We start from the raw sequence: 22044 nt of genomic DNA, 5'->3' as shown, positions 1-22044 counted from the left end.
AATACCACTTGCGCTCCAGACCCTCTAACCAGTCGTCCCAGGGCCCTGAAGTCTCTCTTCATTGCCCTTGCCCTGCTTGCAATAATTTCATCACTGCCAACCTGAAAAACCAGCAGCAGATAGTAGTCAGAGGGCTGCACCAGATCAGAGAGTTTCCTTTTAACATCTCCAATCCGAGCCCCAGGTAGGCAGCAGACTTCCCTGTGGGATGGATCAGGTTGACAAATGGGCCCTTCTGTTCCCCTCAGAAGGGAGTCACCCACCACAATTACTCTTCTTCTTAGTTGAGGAAGTTCTAAGGCATGGGGGTGAGTGACAAGCCCCATGTGACTCACTAGATGGATCTACCCCTCCATCTCTATTTACCTGGCCCTGTAGTTCCAAGACCTCACACCTGTTATTCAAGGACAACTGGGAAGGAGAAAGGGATTGTGAGTGTTTTCGCTTACCTCTCAGAGGAGGGACCTCTCTCCATACCTCCTTGTCCCTTAAGTTCACTCCTTCTATCTGATGGTAGGAGGGAAGGGGATCTATCACTTGTTCAACCACTTCCCTTGCCTTAGGGTGTGGCTCCACCAATCAATTTCACTTTCACACTCTCTGGTAGCTCTCAACCTTTCAATGTCCTCCCTCAGTTCAACCACCTGCTTTAGCAGGTCATCTACTTGCTGACACCGCACACAAGCAGTGTCACTGGCTCTCTCCAGTACAAGTACCAGGCTCAGGCATTCACTGCAGCCAGAGACCTGCACGGCCGCATGTCTGCGGGAAGGCTCAGTCTGGGTACCCACGTTATTCCTCACTACAGGTTTTGATCGAGTGATGACCATGATCTATCTGGTCGATCGGTCCGTCTACGTCTCTCTGCACAAGCAAGCAGTCCTTCCTCCTCCTGCGCTCCAGCCGAGTCCTCTTGATCAGGCGGTCACCCCACCCGCCTGCCCGCGCAAACTGCCTCGACCCGCTCCTGGTCGTTCGCGCTCCCTGGGCAGGTTTTTAACCGCTCACAGCTGCCGCCGAGCCTCCTGGCTCTGCCCCCGGTGAGTCAGCTGCTCGCGAGAGTCCTGTTGAGGACTTGAGGCTCCCTCCTCAATGGCTTTTGTCGCTCTGAGTTGAGGCTCTTGGACGCTCCGCTCCGGTGTTGCAGGCGTCCTCTCTCAATCTACTCACCTCAGCAATTGCTCAGCAACCTTCACTCTGAGTCAATGAGAAGGTTGCGTACAGTATTACGAGATCAAACTCTAATCCTCTTAGTAGCATTTTCCATGGAAAAACTGCCATGCTATATGTATTTACACTGTTACATGCATTATTCATATGAATGTTATAGATATACATACAACACGGCTGTAATTGCAATATATTCCTTATATGTTGTATAATCTGAACCCCGTTCAGAAACTGGCCTAAAAAGGAGCAAAATACTACTAGGCATTATTTGCTTATGTTCTCTTTATTGTGAACAAGAGAACAGACTGTCTGACAAAATGATGTGCATAATCTGGTTAGCGTAAAACATTTAAAGCCCCCTTCTCTGCTGTATGCATTAATGTCTCATTTGTAATTCACAGGCAAAGTGTAAGGAGCCTGTAGAAAATAGGTCAGTTTTAATTCCAGGTTGTGGGGAACAGGTATACAGCCAGGACCTGGCAGAAAATTCAGCAGCTCCACAGCTTCACCATACAGAAATCTTGCTTTGCTATTTATGTATCATGCAATCATCAGAAAATGTAACAATTTTGTATATTCACCCACTTGACAGTTCAGCATACAAATATGAGACATTGAACTATCCAAGTAATTGTGACAGCATATAAAAATGGTCATACCCAGAAGAATTTTGTGCTAATTATTATAACGCATTATTTCAAGGACAGCACAAATAAAAACCAATATCCTTCCCAGACTTGCTCCAAAGATTCCTGCCTGAGGACTCCTCATAGCACACTCTAAACCTTCTCTTACTAGACAGTCTAAATATCCACTTTTATCCAAAGAAATTAATTATTCATGTCAGCAAAGCCAATATCAGCTAGCAAGGCAGGATATTTCAAGCAAATACTGATGCTCTATTATAATCCTGTAACAAGCATTCTATAAAGCCTTGTGAGTTACTGTGCTATGATAATTTTTCTGATGAATTCTTACTTTGGCAGCCTACACTTGCTATTAACATTTAGTGGATTGTTAAAATAATTCTACTCATAAATCAGTCATTTGATGTTAAGTTCTGTGAGGCTTTTTATCCATAAATTACAGCTCAGTGTCTTTTTCCCCCTCAGTACGCCATATGATAAGTATCTCCAAACAAATACATTTCAACACAAAGATGATCACTGGATTCCAAAAAAGAAAAACAGTCAGCTTCATGCTATGTTGCCTCCTCCTTCTATCAAAAGCATCTCAGTAACCTTGACAAAATACTGTTACTATTTATTAAATTACATATAAAATACATATAAAAATACATATATTACAATTTTATATATTTTATTGCATTTATTATTTTTATTTTCTTTTTATTAAATATTTTAATAAATTAAAATATTTTCATGTTTATTATTTTATCTTTTATTATAATTTATATTATATATAAAGATATATAATAATGTAAAAATATATGTTCTATATTAAATACTATTTATGACTTCTGCCTTACTCATTAGGTTAGAAGTAGGAACTGCTAAAACAGGAGTTAGCTTATTTCATTGAATGGGAAAAATATTACTAAAAGACTGCTCTATTATGATAAATAATCCCATTATTGAGGACTATAGTATTTAAAGCCCAAATATTTATACAGGTAAATAGACTGATCCACTTGTCTCTGCAGCAAGTCCAAATACACTCACAAAAAAAAATCCTAGCTTGCTTCCTGGCACTGAAGCCTAGCAAGTGTTCTGTAAACAGCTCAGTGATGAAACCCAGTTTCTTATCAAGCTGTCCCACTCTCTCCTGCCATCTACCTCTGCTTGGTGTCTTGAGTGGCTAAGCAGTATGCTGCCACTCTTGCTCCTTCTGTTCCTTCATTTTGTGGTAGTAGTGGTGTCTCTTTCTCTGGAGCCCTATTTTCACGAATCCTGCATGAACATTATGTCTTTAAGAACACTATTCTTCTACCTCTGCTGAATTTGAGAATACTTTCAAAGCAAATGGGGCAGGGGCAATATATAAAGCCTATTTCTTTAGGAAATTAGGATAAAAATGAATTCAGTTTTTCAGCAATTTCCTGTTTTCACAATCACTCTCAGATGGCTCTGCTACAAACACACAGCACACTGACTCATCATTGTTTCAGAAAAGCAAATGAGAAACAATGTAAGACCCTGATGCTTTGGTTTGCATACAGGGGAACTGGCCTCTGTTGGGGTAGCAGAATACCTCATCTGTCTACTGCTAGTTGGGAACCTCAGCAGCTCAAAATTTGCTTAGTCAGGTTTTTTATTTAACGAAAATAGAGACACAGATATATGGATAAAAATTTTCTGTGACTACAACAGTCTTGGTTGTAGCCACATATATCAAAGTGCCTGCCACCTACAACTTGAGTGTTTCGCTCCTATGCACTGAAGAATTTCCAATTTAGAAGAACAACACACACTCAAAGATCCAGTTAGGCAACAGTTAGAATTACACTGAGAAAAAGGGAGATTCCAGATTTAAGAATCTAAACATAATTTTAGAGGCCAACTATACAGATTATTGTGATTTCAGAGCCAAATGTTTTTGCTCTTTAACCTCCAGCTCAAGCAAGTTTAGCCTGCTGGGTTCACTGACTTGGCCAGGGAGTAGCTCTCCTTTACATGTATAATTATGAGGACACAAGTTTTGTACTAGCCCAGAAGTTAAAGGTGCACTTAAATATGAGACAACATTTCTTTAGTGTAGTCCTTGTTGGCATCTTGAGGCCACCAACCAGGAGACAGACAGAAGCCAAGAAGGTTTACCTAGAGCAGGTTAGTGCATTCTGTTACATCTCATTTTTTGGCAGGGAAGAAGGAACACTGCTTTATCAACAACAGTGCCAGCCTGGTAATGCGTTAAGTGTCACAACAAAAGCAATACAAGTTTTCTTCCGATTTGTATCTGATTAAAATTCGGGGGGGGGGGGGTTGAAGAGGAATTTGATTTGCTTTTCCTTTTGCTCTGAATTGTGCAGGTTTGCACTGGTGTACGCTTTATAGCATTGTGAATTTAAAGAGAAGTACTCCTTAAATACCACAGTAAGGGTTCTGAATGGAAGATCTTTTTCTCATAAATTTCCTAAATTAATGCAGACTAGCTTAAAAATTGTCATGAAAATTCCATGAATAACCATGTATGTTTCAGCAAGCTGAAATGGATGATGACTGAGCAGAAACCATGCAAATCCATCAGGCTTTGAGTGACTTCATGTATCTGAAATGACAGTGGACCAAAGTTAGCAGCTGATTTCCACTTTGAGGTTTTTTGTTTGAAGAAAACCCAGGGGGTGAAAACAGACAGGCAAAACAGGAACAAAAGCTGTCATGCAAAGCAAAATGGTAACACGGATATCTTTATTTCACTATTTTCTGAGATACTGTAGATACCATAGTAACCATGCTTTAAAAACAAAGTACAATACTGTGAAAATGGTACTATATAGATCTAAAATCCCAGACAGACATTTGCACTCAGTTGGAAGCAGAGTTGAGTCATAGGTATGAAACCCTCAACAATACATTTGGGAGCCTGTGATGCAAGGGGACTTTCTAAGAGTTTTTGCTGCTGCTCTCCCTGAAAGATAAATAATCTCAAGATATTTAAACTATGGAAAGACAGAATGAAGAGCCATTTGAAGAGAAATAGATAAGAACTGTGGTATGTGAGGAGGGGGACATTTCTGAGATATGTAGTAAGTACTGTATCTGGGATTTACTTCTGGTGCTATCTGACCATTGCCCAGCCTAGGAGCTGGGTGTCTCCTCTGAATCAGCACTTCCTCAAACAAAGCTTTGTTTTTACTGATGACTTCTGAGTTACCCCAGCAAACAGGGTGGAAAGTACCAAAACAGAGACAGTACAAGAAAAGCAAAAACATGTGATTCCCATTGTCTGAGACTAAAGCATGAAAAAAAGCTGAACCAGATGAACGATAGGGTGAAGGAAAAAGCAGAACTGTTACCTTACAAGGGAAACATCTGAGAAGGCAAAATGAGAGTTTCAGTAGACACTAGGAGCCAAGAGCCTTGTCTCAAGGGCACAGGTTCCATGACTGCACAGCTCAGCATTTCTGTTGTCCAGCTGTACACGCCAGTGCACAACATGTTCAAATCTTCAACCTTTATTTACAAGGGGAAGAAAAGCCTGAAGACAAGAGTAAAGAATCCCAGCAGGGTACAACAACTTAATTTCTTCTCCTCAATAACAAGAAAATGGGGACGTGATGTGCCTCCCTGAAGAGATGATACAAAATTGCAGACAGCAGCAGCTCTCTCTGATCAGTGGAAAGATAAGTGTCTGTGGACCATAGCAGTACTCCACGGAGAGAGCTCTATTCTTACTTCTGTTTCAGTCCCATATATGTCACACTAGCAAAAGGATTTAAAAAGCAAGGGGGAAAGGGCAAACTTTCTCTTGGCTGTGGTACATACAATATGGTAAATGCTTTGTAAGTCACCACTTCCCTGAGGATGGTTTATAATTGTCATGGTTGTGCACATGAAAAACAACGGGGAGAAACAGGTAAGCACAAAAGAAGCAGCAGAGAAAAAAAACCCTAAACTGATCAATAAATGAACGAGTGGTCAGGAGGGGAAGCAAAGGACTGATTTATTTTTAATAAATAAGGCTCTTCAAAAAGCTCTCATTCTGAAATGACCCAGATTTTCTGCATTAGAAAATATGACATTTTTAATCCACTCACTTGACATGCATTATGAGAAAAATTGAAATATTAAATAAAAAACTTTCCTTACATTTCCAGAGAAAATCTTCCATGCAGAGAAAGATGTCCAACTCCTACAACATCACAAATACCTGTCTGCTACAGCATTTCTTTCAATACAAACATTACTCAAATAAATTTTATGGCTTCTTTTACAAGCCTGACACAGAAAGAGAAAAAGCCCTTATGTCAAGCAGGGGAAGAACAGGAAGTTGGCACCATTCACATAATTACCTTTTCCTAAGCAAGCAGTATGATTACAGGCATCTTACACCCTTTCATAGGGGAATACCCATTTTCAAACATAAATTGGTATGTAAACTTTATTCTGATGTTTGGAAACAAACTTCTCAAAAAGACAATTGGGATAAAATTAGTAACTTTTGCCAAATAATCACGATAGGTATTGTATGCTTTGGAAGTGACAGTTCTCAGAACCATTAGTGCTATTCTTCTAATGGCCCATATGGGTTTTCCTGTCTGGGAAAAATGAGATATTTGTCTGCTAGATTACAAAATCCCTGTTGTTGAGATGGCTTTTACAAATTCATTTCATACCATCAGGCAAAAGGTGTCATTAAGCATTTTTTTCAGCACGTGGCCTTCCAGAGTAAAGCCAATACAGGTTAGTTTTCTCTGCTGTGGAAGAAGGGATACTGTAGCATCAATGGCATTAACAGGCATAGAAAGGGAAAAGAGAACATCTGGATGCTGCGTATTTGCACTTGTGGAACAGAGGGAAGTTGGTGAATAAATATTATCTACCCTTACTCTGCAGGTGTAGTAAGTTCTGCTGCTCACCATCCTTTACTGGCATTGCCACTTGATATATTTTGATGTGACAATTTTTTTCACAAAAATGTGGGAAAAACTTTGCAGGTGCATTGGAAGTGTGTTTTTAGTAAGGATTCTTCAATTCTGCAAATGCAAAAAAACCCTGAAATCACAGGGAAGAAAAAAAATCTCAGTTACAGATCATGGGAAACTGGTTTCTCTCCAGCTTTAGCAACTGGTGATGCTTTTCTCTTGTCAGTTTGCAGCTAACATGGTATGTGCAACTGCCGTTTTTTTTTCAGACCTGAGCTAATCCCCAAAAGTGCTCATCCTTATGGCATAAAGGCTTCAGTTAGAGATCACACTAAGGATAATGTACCCTAAAAGTTTTTAAAGGAGAAAGCAAAGTCTCTCCTCACTCTCCCTCAGCTCAGTTTGAACCTACTGCTGCTTTACTATAGCTTTATGTATTTTCTGCTTCACAATTCCTAAAACTTCTCCATGGACAAAGGAGGCCTCGATAAAGAAAATTAAGGAGGTTTATTACTTCATGCTGGCAGGCATCATAAACCCAGACAGCTTTGCAACACTGGAGAGACTGACAGGGATTAGCTCATGCCTGCTTTAGTGGGGGCTTTCCTGCCTTTGCACCACACAGTGCTGCTTCTGTGTGGATTCACATAACTTCCACCCACTTCTTCAGTGAGCCTAAGCACGTGTCATCCTTTGGAAGGAGGAGTTGAAGAGAAGTTGACAGGAGGAAGAAGTAAGAGCTAAGACTAACTACCGCACTTCGTTTTCCTCCTTTTGTGCCTATTTCACTGGTTGCTATATGCAAAGGAGAAGGTGAACTACCAAAGGCACGAGAATCTGGAAGACAAGAATAGCTACATCGTCTTCTCCAGAGAGTCATGTATTCTTTCAAATTAAGGTGCTGAGATGTGTTTCAAATCAGTTGTAAAATGCTAACACTTTATAATTCCTTTGTACTGCCATCACATGAAAGCCATTCACATTGTGAAAATGTCTTGGTTTAGCCGTCTTGATAGTACTGGCTTAATGAAACGTTAAGGAGTTCATTTCAGAAGAAAAATTAGTGATTTTACTTCCCAGGAAAAATCTTCACGTCTTCTCAACATAATGAAATGTTATTAAAAAACTTTTGAAGTATGTAGTATTTAACATCTGCATACATTTAGTAATCAAAAATTCTAATTTAGTCGTATGAAATGGACTTGAGCTGTGTCATGGAAATAATCTAATATAAAGCCTTCCTCTCAGATGATACTCTCGCAGTAACTGCAATGCATAATCATACAGGAATAAAGTAGATACTGTGTAGACTAGCAGCAGATCCAGCAGGGTTTAAGATACTTAGACAGATGACTTTTAAAATGAATGCAATTACAATATTTAATTGCTGTCCCAGGTATTTTCTTGTCACAGAGATTCTCTCATAAAGGAAAGACTGTCATGGAGATGTGCTGATGCAGAAATTAAAGGCGAAGATATCAGCCAGAATCACAGGACCTGTTCCCTAGTTGCTCAATGAGGAAGTGGAGAAGACAAAAGTTGAACTGCTGAAGAATTGTCTGTGTTACTCACTAGCAAAACAACAGAAATTTCAACTAAAAGAAAAAACTCTCTCACTCTGAGAAGTGTGGTGGGTTGACCTTGACTGGAAGCCAGGTTCCCACCAGAGCTGCTTTATCACTCCCCTCCTCAGCAGCACAGGGAAGACAAAATAAGATGGAAAAAAACCTCATGGACCAAGATAAAGGCAGTTTAATAAACACACCAAAACATCAAATATCCTCCCAAGACTTTTACTTTTTTTTTTTTTTTAACAGGAAAATTGCTTGTATAATCATATATTATGAATGCTTTCTTTTGTACCATTTATCAGTGCTGGCCACCACTTCCTATATAGCACAGTCCTCCATCCAAACATGGGACCAAAGTACTGACTTCTGGGATGGTCAGGCTTCAAAAATGCCAAGAACAAGCCCTGTTTCCCCAGAATGTTACCACCCCCAAAAAGGCTTAATCCGAAACTGTTCTACAATACACTGATCTTTCAAACCAATGTTTGAAATTTTTCAAACGTTTCTGAGCATTTTTCAACAGTTCTCACCACCACACCTAGCTCATACATTCTTTATGGCATACAGTAGCCTGTGCCATACTGCTAGCTGAAAGAATTACTAGATGCTTTCTCTTCTAGGGACATTGTAAAGCTTTGAGTCTGGAATACATCTTTGTGTTAATCTGTATATGGAGATGTCTAAGGCTTAGTCTTGCAAGTAATGATAAAAAAGACAAATTCAGCACAGAGTTAAGTTTGCAGTTTTTAAGGTCAACCTCTAATACTCCTCTATGTTGTAGTTTAAGCCCTGCTAAACCCAGGACACTCTAGAACAGAAATGTCTTTTTTTTTTTTATTACACTTAAATATTATTTCATCACTTGTAGTAGAAATGGCAGCCTCTATTAAATTCTAGATTTCCATACAAACTTTTAAGAAAAGTCTGATTGTACCAGTTTTCTCCTTGTTTAGTTCTACAGAACTTAAGAGAAAAAGAAAAGCACAACATAAAATCCCAGACCCTGCAGACAGCTGAACATACACACAAGTGCGTAAAACATTTCACATGTTAACACGAAAGAGAAAAAAATCTCTTTTCCTGTTTACCATCACACTCAGCTCACCTCCACTTTTTACTCTTCATGTCTAGCAGAAACTGACACTACTTAGCATTCAGATATCCCTAAGGAAGCTCCATGTTCTAGGATTGAGCTGACATTGTCCTGGTGGGCATCACAAGTTGGTACCACAAATACTTGTGTAGAGGGTGGTGCTTCTGAGAACAAGCAGGACTGGGTAGCATTTGCTGTTTACTAACAGGTAAAGGTGAATTTCACAGATAAGCACACACTCAGTTCCACTCCTTGTAAAGCTTTCAGTTTATTCAAAATGACCCCTGAAGGGAATCTTTTACTACCTTCTGCCAGTCATGCACAGGTCCAAATCTGGTCCTACAGGAAAGAGGCATGACACCCCTTAATTTCATGTAGAGTTTATATGAGCTTATTTAGCTAGTTTTTGTATCTGCCATTTAGGTGATTACTACCATTACTTATCATCTGAAAGCAACACACTAGCAGCCTGTATCTCCCCTTCTTGCTTGTACACTGCTAACACAATGCCTAATAATAATCACTGCAATCTGAGAAAAAGGTTTTCCTCACTGGAAGCATCATGGGTTTGTCTTCTGTGTTCTCAATATACTACCAGTATCCTTGAACTCTCAGTTTTCAGCCAGAAGAAAGCTCTGGGCTCTCCTGAATCCCACAATAAAAGCAGCTCTGCTAATGCAGAGCTAATAATAATAATAATAATGCAGAGCTAATAATAATAAATAATGCAGAGCTAACTAATAATGGTGGCACATTTCACAGCTAAAGGATGGCTGCTCACTTCAAAGTCTTCCAAAGCCATGCTGTAGCCACCCGATCTCTAAGCACGCACCTAGTGAGGGAACCTGCATCCCAAACTGCCTGGAAGGCACTTGCCTGTGTGCAAATGGTAGTGGTGGTGTGGGGACTGTGAATAGATGTATTGCTTGTTTCCTTACACATCCTCAGTCAGGAAGCTATTTTAAAGTCAGATTCAGGGATCCACTCATTCTTTTCTATTTCCTGAGACTTTGTTCTCCAGGAAGCCAAACTGCCCTGTAAGAGCTGGCTGATGGCATCACACACACACACACACACACACACACACACACACACACACACACATACAGACACACACGAGTGTGTCCTGAGCGCAGAACTGTCACTCCTCTGCAGTACTCTAGGTCTTTTTTAATAGCATATACTTTGAAAGAGTCATTGCAGAACTGGGACTGTAAGCCTTGTTAAGGGAACAAAAGGAACTAAACTAGCAAATACTTAGATGAAAAGTATTTCTACTTGAGTAACTGGCAAATAAACGCAAGGATGCTTTTTGTTCTGATTTCTGTCTTTAGAAATATTTCCAGTTACTTGTGAGGACACAAATGCAAAAAGCACACACAAAAGGAGTCCTCACCTGAAATCAGCAGGAAAATGTATGAATCAGATGCTACTGATAATAGGTACAGGAGAGCTCAGCCCTCTGAGAGCTGATTTTTTGTGCCACAAGGTCAGTCAAGCCATAACATTATAAGCTAACCTAGAATAAAATTACACATTTGCCACTTGCATAAAACCATGCTACTCCAAATTACTGCTAGGCAGGGTCTCAGCTGCCCACAGGTCCCAATCAATCTACCAGATTCAGCTCTTGTCTTCCCAAACACCTGAAGGCAGATGCTCCAGGCTCAGGGAACCAGGGCATTACCACAGACACAGTGGAGAGGCATTAGCCTTTCATTTCATTCGTTTCATCACTTCATGATCTAGACAAAAGGTGCGTTCACTATAACACTGCGTCATCACCAGTCACATGCATGTGCGTGTCCCATCAGCTGATCCTATCACAATAAAATTAAGACCTCTTCTGTTATATGAGGATATCGGGCCTCTGCTCTATGCCCAAACATGCATTTACCCAGACTATGTGACCAGAGTCTGTGTTTAATTGTATGATGTTTATCAGAATTCATCTGACATCGGGGCACATGGATAGTGTCTGTCAGCGCTGGACTGGATGCCAAATACCACCAGATGAAAGCACGATGTGGGCATTTAGATGGTGAAAATGAAGCATAAAATGACAATTTGGACTGGTCTTTGACAGGGTAGGTTCCTTTGAAATAAAAGTGATTTTTACAAGGGACCATAGGTATCCAAATGAAAGGAAGAGCTCCTCACTAACAATGTTGCTGTGACTGGCATAGGGTGTTGCTCCTGAAAGTCCCTAACTTTCAGAAAAACACTTTTCCCACTCTACAGCAAAGACTGAGGAAAGAGGACCTGAAAAGCTTTCAAATGCATAAAAATCCTGCTGCAAAGAAAAAGAAACAATCTCTTTTCATAGTTACGAGGGGCAGGATAAGAGGACGCAGGCTTAAATTGCCGTAAGACAAACTTGTGTTAAATGTTAAAAAAACTCTCAGATGCAAAGCATACTGCTGCAAAATATACATCCTGGGGAGGTTATGGGCATTTACCATCAGAGGCTTATTAAGAAGAGATTAGCAAAATATGTTTGGTGGAATAGGTTCAATATAGCTGATGATGCCTAAGGAAGAGGAGGGGGTGTCCAGATTAAAGTTTTTAGATCCTTCCCAGCCTTATTCTTCTATGGACAAGTTATCCCTACATCTGCCTACATAGTTTTCCCTTGCTGTAGTTTATAGGAAGGAGCACATAGCAGGCCTGAGGTGCAAGAGACAGTCTATTTGGGACAAAGAAGTATTTGGGGAGCCAGGGATCAATTTATTACACAGCAAGTAAGCTCTCTTACCAACAAACACAATGTCAATAGGTAGAATTTTATCAGAGGACTTAACTATTCATCATAATTCCCATTTTACGAACAGGGAATGCAGGGTACAGAGGTCTAAGCTATTTGTAATGACACAGCAAGTTATCAAAACGAGCCTGAAAACTGGATTTCCTGGCTCCTCAAGTGACCTATCTGATGGACTACGTGCTCCGCCTGCTCTCCCTCCCCCCCGCCCCGCAGCAAGCCATGCAGGACTGTGAGAATCACCGCATTTCCTCATAAAAGTCTTGCCTGCAGCTGGAGGAAGTCAAGACTACAATGGTGTCGGTAACTTCTACTGTAACAAGAACACACATCACAAGCAATCATTGCCAAAGGGGGTGGGGGGGGAAACCCCTAAAGCTGCCTCAAGACTTGCACCTTGCAGAGCTGATCTTAGGCTGTTAGTCCCCGTTTCCGTTCTTTCACTTGCCTCTTTCTGTCTAACCTTTGACAGAAAGAATATATTCCTCTACCAAATTACTATCTATAAAAATAATAAAAAAAAAGAAGACAGAATAAAGGACATACTACTGATAAAGAACAGAATCTTTCTTTATACAAGGACAGAATATTTCGCAAGCATTTGAAAGTGAAGCATTGCCTCGGCCCATTGTGCTAAAGGAGCAGTCTAGCTCAGGATTTGCTGGCCACTTTCTTAAGGCTGCTGTAATTTAAGCCTGTAGGAAATCAGCATTAGAGCCTAAGATTATAAATGAAAATCTCTTGTACTAAAGTATTATAAAGCCAGTGGCAGTCCTTCTGCACTGTTCCTTACTGGACTGCATCGGCTTGCTTCCATTTCCTACACACTACTGCTGGAATCCAAGGATGACCCATACTTGAATCACCCACAGGAGGTCCTGCCTCTCACAACTGACTATGCTGAGACACACCAGGGTCCAAACTAATTTTGAATTAATTTGCAAGAACTCTGCAAGGCTCTAAGCCCCATACACAGACCAAACAGAATTGAAATTTACCATTATGAGTAAAACAAAACAAGAATTAAGAGAATTAAAGAATAACAAATTAAAAATACATCAGGAATGCAAAAGTGGGAAACATCTCCCAGAAGAATCGAGGACAGTGTTTTAATTGGTCCTTTCCTAAAAAAAAACAAACAAACAAAAAAACACCAACAAAAACCAAAACCAAACAAAAACAAAAAAAAACAAACCAAACACATAACCAAAACCAAACCAAACAAATAGGAAAAGGCAACCGAAAAAAAAGAAAAACCCAAACCAACCCCAAAAAGGCTTCTGCATCACCAGAATAAATATAATCAAATTCTTTGCATACTTAGGTCTTTCCTAGGTTATTCAGAAGGCATATTCAACTTTTGATGTATGAATCAAGGGATAGTGCTCACTACCATAAGATACATTCCACTGGGGCTCAAAGTCTTTAGCAGATCCACACTGTTAGTACTTTCCCCAGATGGTTTCACATTCATGTTCACCAACACTCAGCAAGAACCGTAAACAAACCCCTTCCCTCAGATGCACACATACAGTTCCCATTGACTTTGCTGGAATTTCAGATGACTTCAATAAGAACTTCATATGCATGCAGAAGGGCAAAACTTGGCTCTGCACATTTAATAAGATTACATCAATAGATACCTTATAAATGAAGGGCAATGCAGGCCATACTGAAAAATAATATAAACTGAAAACCCAGAAGTGTAGCCAAATAAGTTCAAATTTCAGCCAAGTTTTCCCAGAATAAAAAAAAAAAAAGGCACACATTTTGGGCAAGATGAAACAAAACCCCTGTAATATCTGATTTACCAGAGTATACTCTACCTCCTTTAGTAGGACAAAGTGTGATACCCAGCTACCTAGACATAAAACAATGATCTTACTGTCTCAGATATAGCAATGATATTGGCATATGAAACAATTAAGTAAAGGTCAAGTTAGAAGAGCTGTGATTTGCCAAGTCATTTTCTGCATCTATATCCCTGCTCTGTAAGATATAGATATGAAGCTCACTAAGATATGAAGCAAGCGAATTTAAAGCTTAGCAGAGTGGAAAAAGTAATTAATCATATTATATTAATAACGTATTTTGAAGGTACTCTAATAGTGGTATTTTAATGATATTAAATGCTTGAATCCAGGAGTATCTATCTAAAACCTTTCAACCCTCTTGCCTGCCTGGCTAGACCACCACCACAAGAAAAATCCCACACAACTAGGAACAACAGCCCCCTTCCAAATTTCAAGTAACACATCTAACAACACAACTTCTGCCAGGTACGTTAGCTGACGCACACTAAGCAAAGCAATGCCAAGTGTTTTCCTCAAATTTATTCCCTTTATTTTACTTTTACTCACATTCCATGATGTAATTACCTGTGCCTTTTCACTGCCTCTTTAAATTATCTACCTGTTAAGATGAAGAATACTCTGACTTCTAAAAATCCAGCTACCAACTAGCTTCCTTCTGTTTGGCAGAAAACCGCGCATTAGGCTGCAAATACAAATTTATATACAGAAGTACTCAGGGATGGAAATCACAGAGCAGGCTGGACGTTCACGTTTGGTTTTTTCCCTGTAAGCAGGAACATCTCTGATGATTTTCACACTTAAACAGCAGAACAGACCTTATGAATCATTTTTTCTTCCTGGTTGGAACAACCCGTATTCCCTGTTGCATTATAATACTGAGTCACTTTGCATAAAGTTGGTCATTATAGCCAAGTCAAGGGAGAGTGGATGAAATGCTCTGAACTTAAATGTGCAGTAAGATACATATTAGGCTACTTCTTGAAGCAAACTATTTAAAATCAGGAGGAAAAAAGCTCATTACAAGATAACTCATGTAAAGGAAAACTACTTCATATATACTGGAAAAGTCCAGTAAATCTAGTATGACACTGATGATCAAACGGATTATAAAGACTTCTTTTCTTTTTTCTTCTTTTTAATGAAATGAGGGTCTGGCCTGTTACAAATGCTGAGTTGTACTGGTCATTCACACTGGAACACCAAGTAAATTAAACAGTGTGGTAGAATTTGTTTCTCCCAAACTATGGCACCATCAAATAATAGTTACAAGGTCTGGCAGGGCTCTGCTCTCTCAAAATCACCTCCCCTTCTAACATTATGCCCTGATGGTGGCAGCCTGCAAAGACACCCATCTGTCTCAGAACTCCTTCATGAAATTCCAGGTCTACTTTCTGTTGGCTCTGGTGGAACATAAGGTAAGCAAATTCTAAGTGTGTTGCAATGAACATCTATTTCAGCTTAGCCTTTGCAATTCTGGGTTCACAATGGGGAAAGAAGAGTCTTTTAGGACTCACCCCTCAGCCCTAGAGGGACAGGACTGATGCAAGGAGGGAGCTTTAACAACTCTCATTAATTAGTTTGTTTTAAATTAATAGCATGACTATTGGATGAGTGAAACAGAATTAGGTGTCCTGCATGATAATTTTCAAGAAAATTGATTTTAAGGAGTTAAGAAAAACAAACAAACAAAAACCAACCCCCCAGAAAACCCAAACAAAACCAAAACCCAAAAATAAACCACAAACCCAACAAAATACACTGGCCAAAAACTCTGCTTTTCTGCATGTCCTGTTTAAGCAATGACACATGAAGAACTTTATGTTCAAACTATTACCTAGTACTTTAAATAGGACACTAAGGGAATAAGATTTTTAAATGTATTCAAACAGCATGAGACTAATCCGCCACCTGAGAATACCGGTGCAAATCAGAGTAACTCCTCAGAGGTCAATTGAAGTACACCGGCACAAAACAGATGTGAGGCAGAGGGGAATCAGGCCCCATCTACCTCTATTTTAATGCAGAGGTTGCAGATCATCTGCAATGATAAAGTGAACAACATAAATATAACTGACATCTATTCAATTGATCGCACATCCTGCCGACTATTCACAGCTCCAAATATAGGGCTGAAGAACAATGGTTCAAGGAAGGGAGGCAGAAATCCTGGTTCTAACCCATTCACACATTCCTATCTGCTAATTCCTCTGACTTGAACTGCCTTCATCTCCCCACACTGCTAAATCACTACAGGTTTGACAGTCCCCTACCCCTGAAGAACTTCTTACCACAAAAGAAAATAAATACTTGGATGCATGGGAGATAAGATAAATGCAGAAATCCGTGCAAGCGTGAAAGCCTACACACAAACAAAAAAATCCCTAACATACCATATATATATATGATAGGCATTAACAAATTGATTAAGTATTTGGAAACCTGGCACTGAGAAAGAACGGTATGTGTGCAGAGAAGGAAGACAAAATTATGAGGCTATTGCAAAGTCTAGTGCCATTTGTTCTAATTTAAGAGGATCTGTAATTATTTTCTACAACTTCATGATGTCCTGAACCAGCTTACTCCTTCCCTGGCAGGCTGATAAAAGGATCCTTAGCAACACACTAAATATATTATGCAATGTATTGAATGCTACCAAGAAAAAGCACTGAATTACACTGAAACAAAGAACATCAGGTGCCAGCATCACTACCTCCAGGGAAAGATCACCTTTAACCATTTATCACATCAGTAAATGCAGGCATTGTCCTATGTCTCTCTTACCAGCACCTAATGGTACTTGCTACATTTAACAAAGTAAAGGCAAATTTTACCTCAAATCTACTTAGGCTTGAGCTCTTGGACCGAGACTTCTTGCGGAGATAGACCGAAAAGAACCGACGCACTGTGAACTTCTTCATGTTCATGTCCATTGCCCTGTCCCAGCTGTGGCGTGCAGCACGAAGGAGCTGCGGTGCAGCCGGAGAAAGCTAATGCATCCCGAATGCCCCCTATTTATATCCACAGGCAGGAGAGCCTCCAAAGTATCTGCTTCTGTTCATCAAGCCGGGCACAGCTAGACCCATAAGAGGTACATTGCCGGAGCCATGGGAGCTCAGAACCGGCTGCTAGCTCTTCCGAGCATAAAGGCGTTACACTCCCTTCTTGCTTTCCACTGTTTACATTTCAGTGCGGCGAGCCGAAGTCTCCCCTCACTCCCTCTCCCCCTCGCCTTAGGTCCTACTACATCCAATCAGGCTCTGCTTCGGCTGCATGCATAATCAGCTCCCGCAGATGACAGCTCCTGCGTCCCAGGCGTAGCAGGTCTGAGATAAATATTAGATGTGTCTATTGCTTTGCACTCCCTCCCTTCTCAGTCAGGCTCTTTCAATTTCCTGGTTTCCGAATCACATGGGGAATAGGCACATGCTGCACTTCTGTTTTTAGCTTGGAATTTCAACGCTACTATAATTACTGAGGGCTATGGTGGTCAGATCCAAGAAGAAATCAGCTCCCCCATGAAAGTCTCTTCCGGGAGAAGGCTGAAAGACACTATGACCCCGCTGTCAGAGCAGAAGGGTCTGAATCTCCTTTTATTCTGGGGAGTATGCAAAATAACAGTGCCTGAAAAGCTTAAACAGAAACTGAAAAGCTTAAAACCCTGTTCCCAGACTACCTGCCCGCTTTACATTAAAATACCTCACGCTGGCACAGCTCTAAAAATAGAAAGCACAATCTAAATGGGAACTATTACTGTTCTTACTGTACTACAGCAGGGAGCTACAGCCCTTGTAAGAGGTTAAATATGTACATCTATTTACAGGCTGTAATTTTGAGCTGCTCACTACACTGCAAGCATGGAGACTTAGAGCTGCACCCCCACCTCCCCCACATAATCACATTTTTCAGCTTTTCTTCAAAAACTAATGAAGCTCAGTGTGGTCCAGAGACTGAAGAGCTTTCTCTCCCTGCCGCACACAGCTCAGGCTCCTTGTCCTTGGCAGCCTTTCCTTTCTGACTACCAAGGAGCACCCAGACATGCCTTTCTCCCATAACCACATATGGAAAGCAAATGACTCTGATGACTTATTAATGACTCAGATTAATAAACCCAGGGAGAGCTGACACCACTACAGCCTGAGAATACTCTCAGAGGTTAAATGACTATAGCTCTCCAGTCAATTTGCTCTGAGACAGGCATTTTGCTTTAGTTGCATGTCTGGACTCTGCGTGAACTATGTTGGCTGGTCATGCCTGCTGCTACCTGCTTTATTTGCAGGTTCCCTGCCTCTTTCTTCTGTCTAAAGCTCACTACAGTCTATATGTACCTGGAAAAACACTTAAAAAGAAAATGGAATATTTTGGCATTTACGGTTTTATTAAAAAGGAGATCAGACTGGAAAGGGTACCATTTGTGCTAGGCTCTATAATTTCCTACAGCCTCTGACTCTTCTGTCTTGGACCACTGCTGTCTTCCACAGCCTAAGGTAAGTGCAGCACGCTGGCAGTCTGCTTTATCCCTTCCAAGAGCCTCCTTCTGCTTCTCCTTGCTTCTCTGAATCTCTTGATTTGCAACAAAAGTGTATCTTTTGGAGTTGTTTTCAAGGTGTTTCCCTGGTGTAAGCCACATCAAGCCTAGGACCGGTTTGCCACTACAGTCGTGCTGGTTCCTGGCTAAAGACCCTGGAGCAGAGGCAACCATCCCAGCAAACCCTGAAATATCTATAGGTATACCAGAACTCTTTCCACAGGAAAACTAATAAACAGGTAAAAGAAGCAATTTGGTTTGTGTAACTGTCAACGTCAAAAGTATTTGCTGATGCAGCCTACCTAGCCAAGTTTTATGTCTCCTCAGGACCTAGCAGCAGTAATATCCTAAGTGGCATAAAGGCCCCAGGCACTCACCTGATGATCTGACCTCCCTCTCCACCCTTGCCTGCCCTGCCACACTGCACAGCTATTGTTGCTGCTTCCTCCTGTGCCCTGCCCTCCCTCTGGCAAAGAGCTGTCCTGACACAAGTTAGGCCAGGTTTAGTGCTGACACAGGCTTTTGGCAGCCACATGCATTCCTACCTGTGTAAGCCACTTGGGCTTTAAAAACAGTAATCAGATGAGTTCAGGATAGCTCCCTGAACTTTTCCCATTACAGATACACCAAAATCCCACCTGGACAACTGACACCTTTGTTAATGCAGAGGAGGTGGTGATAATATCACACTCTGTGTGGTAATCAGCAGTGTATGACTGCGTGTCACTACTTATACTAGTAGATTTATCACAACCTTCCTGTCCCATTACACAGGTAGCTTTCACTTACAAGGACACACAGTCACCATTAAATGTGTGTGCTCTGCAATAAACTTTCAAGAAGATTACACAAACTATGACTTAATACCTATCAGGTACACTTCTTACTTCCAGAATTTTGGTTTTTTAACCACCAAAAAAGGAAAAAATAAGTTACAATATATTGGTAATTTATTGTGAAAATCAGAGCAAAGATAGGCTTTGATGCTGAACGTTAGACTGTAACATGAGCAGCATGCCTATGCTAGGGGGGCAAGTCTCTTGAATCCCTGCCAAGACACAGGCATGGAAATAGGCACGATCTCCTTGCTTTCTTACTCCCCTTTAAACAGATGATTAGGGATTAAATACAGGACATCCAACCACCAGTGCTAGGATACTGCTCTCCACCTACTGGGCACTGGAGCAAGAGGTGTTGCAGAGAATCTTCCAACTGTAAAAAGCAAAAGCAACCAAATTGCAAAAACGTATACAAGAGTACAAATACAGAAATAAAACGTGTAAAACATAAGCGTGTAAAACTAAAGCATATAGGTATCTGAAGAGCAAATTCTACTACTGTTCCACTCGCATGGTATGCTTCAAGACATGGAACTTAACTTTGCTTCAGAAAAGCAAATAAGAAGAGGCTTCAAAAACATTAACTCAGACTTTCAGCAGTAAGACAATATCCACTCTTCCCAATGACTCTAATAAGAAGGTGCAAGCCAAAAAATAAATTAGAACATTCATCATTTTATTCATAGACGTGCAACTGTCAGATCAACCTACAACATGAAAAATTCACTTTGCACTTAGAAATTCATGGCTGTAAATTGTGTATCAGCTCTTCTCTGAGCACTTTCAACTGCTGAGGAACTTGATGGAAAAAGAAATTCACCAAATGTCTCTGTTTAAGAAAAGAATAAAGAACAAAAGCAGTGGAGGCGGCATATGATGCATTGTCATCAACCAGTAATACTCTATATACTTAAATATACTTTTTAAAGCTAGAATAGTATTTACTGTAGCATAAAATAAATAAATACAAGACCACAGCTGCTTCTACTTCTAGCAAACTTAACAGCAAAATAAAGTTTACTTCAACAGGAAAAGGGCTTAAAAAAGAAAGAAAGAAAAAAAGCCCCAAACCAGGATCCAAGACAAACTCTCCATCAGAAAATACCTGAAGTTAGATATTACACAAGCTATGTTCCAAGTTTTTAAAGATAAATGGAGGATTCCCAATTAACATCTAATGAAAGCCGAAGGCCCTTTCCTCATGTGTACAGGTGGACCATACCAAAAGTAGTAACAGACTGAAGGACCCAGACTTAGGAAATTCACATGAGCCAGTGAAGCAGCCTGCGCAGAACCCAGGCAAAGAGGATGTCAGTGGCCAATGTCAGATGAATCATCGATTTCTGAAGAAACAAAGAGCTAATTGTTTGCATGAAAGAACACTCCAGTCCAAGATACCTACCACAAAACACAGGCTGGATGACAAAATTACTGACAGAAATTTTGTATTACTGTATTTCACAGCACATCAGGCCCTATTTCTGAAATGGACCTTCTTATTTTTTATGTGAATCAACAATTTATGAGCAAGCCCACAATGACTCTGCCACTTGAGCAAATGTAGTGATTACTCTAAAACCAAAAATATATAAGCTGATATTATCTTCCTTGCAAATGTAATCATTATTATCTATTCCATCTGAATAAATTCATCAGAAAACCAGAAACAAAAATCCACGGTGAAGTAAGGAAGCATCAGAAGCCTCTGACACAGCAGGCAGAACAAAGAGGAGTAACAGAACATGGCATGCAGAGAAAGAGAAAATGAGAGTCCCACAATAGAGGCCCAAGAGACAACGCTACAGAAAAGGTGAATTACACAGTACCATTTATGTTCTCATTAAAGAAAATTAGGAGCAAAAGCAGATGTTTCCAAGAGACACCAATGAAAAGAATAAGGAACAGCACTGTCCCCCAGGTGATTAGATGGTACATGACTCTTTCAATAATTGCTGTTTCCTGATCTTGAATGCTGGAACAAATTTCCATGCGGCTTTTGTCTCAATGAGCAATTGAGATGGTTATTTTTCTTATTTCCTTATTGATGTTTTTTTAAAAAGATTTAATAGGGCTTTGCCCAGAGAAATGCCTGGGCTTTGATCTCATTAGACCAGTGTACCAGTGTGCTTCCCAGTATTTCCAGCTGCCATACCCAGTTAAATACCTTGTCCAATTTAGCATGCCACTTGCCACCAACCTGGTTTGCTGCCCTGCCACCACTGTGGAATACAGGCAGTGACTTGGCATCTCTTCTCACTAGCAGTGGTAAGTGATCAGCAGCATTGGCTGGATAGGGATGTAAGAAAGTAAGTAGGAACGTGCTTATTCTCCCTTCTCCCACCTCCTCCTGCTCCTGTCTGCATATCACAAGCTTCAGTAATTTTCCACCTTTTCCACATATGAACTATGACAAATTTGCAGCGGAAGTGCAGGTCCTTTCAGCCACTTTACGAATCAAAATCACCACTCTAAAGGAATAAGAAAGTAAAGTCAGACATCTTGTCTAACTGTGTTCAACAAACCACAGGACACAGTCTCTTCAGCCATAGCCTTCTCTACTCCAAAGAGCAACGTAACAGGCCTACAATATCTTTTTAATCTTGCACTTGTATTCTCAAGGTCTCAGGAGTCCAGGCAAGGCAGAGTTATCTCTTATACACTAATATATGTAATTCCTTAATTGCTAAAAGGAATTACCCAACACACTGGCCAATTCCTTAAGTGCT

At 40.4% G+C, this 22044-nt stretch overlaps 1 protein-coding gene across 7 annotated transcripts in view; it reads right to left on the bottom strand.

The window, feature by feature from the left end:
• RPS6KA2 (ribosomal protein S6 kinase A2) overlaps positions 1 to 22044 on the bottom strand; it is a 296460-nt gene that overhangs the window by 148399 nt on the left and 126017 nt on the right. The window contains exon 1 of one of the 7 annotated variants that reach the window (XM_062641932.1): positions 16786 to 17452. The exons of the other annotated variants lie outside the window; for them this stretch is intronic. Coding sequence (XP_062497916.1) covers positions 16786 to 16884 — 99 coding nt within the window. The 5' untranslated portion in view covers positions 16885 to 17452. Of the gene's footprint in view, positions 1 to 16785; positions 17453 to 22044 lie in introns of those variants that run through there. 7 annotated transcript variants of the gene reach the window in all.

This window comes from Pezoporus occidentalis, unplaced genomic scaffold (genome assembly GCF_034315485.1).
Source record: "Pezoporus occidentalis ecotype Australia unplaced genomic scaffold, CSIRO_AGI_Poc_V1 ctg7, whole genome shotgun sequence".
Classification (NCBI taxonomy): Eukaryota; Metazoa; Chordata; class Aves; order Psittaciformes; family Psittacidae; genus Pezoporus; species Pezoporus occidentalis.
The sequence above is the reverse complement of the archived record's forward strand: the minus strand, read 5'-3'. Positions and strand labels throughout refer to the sequence as shown.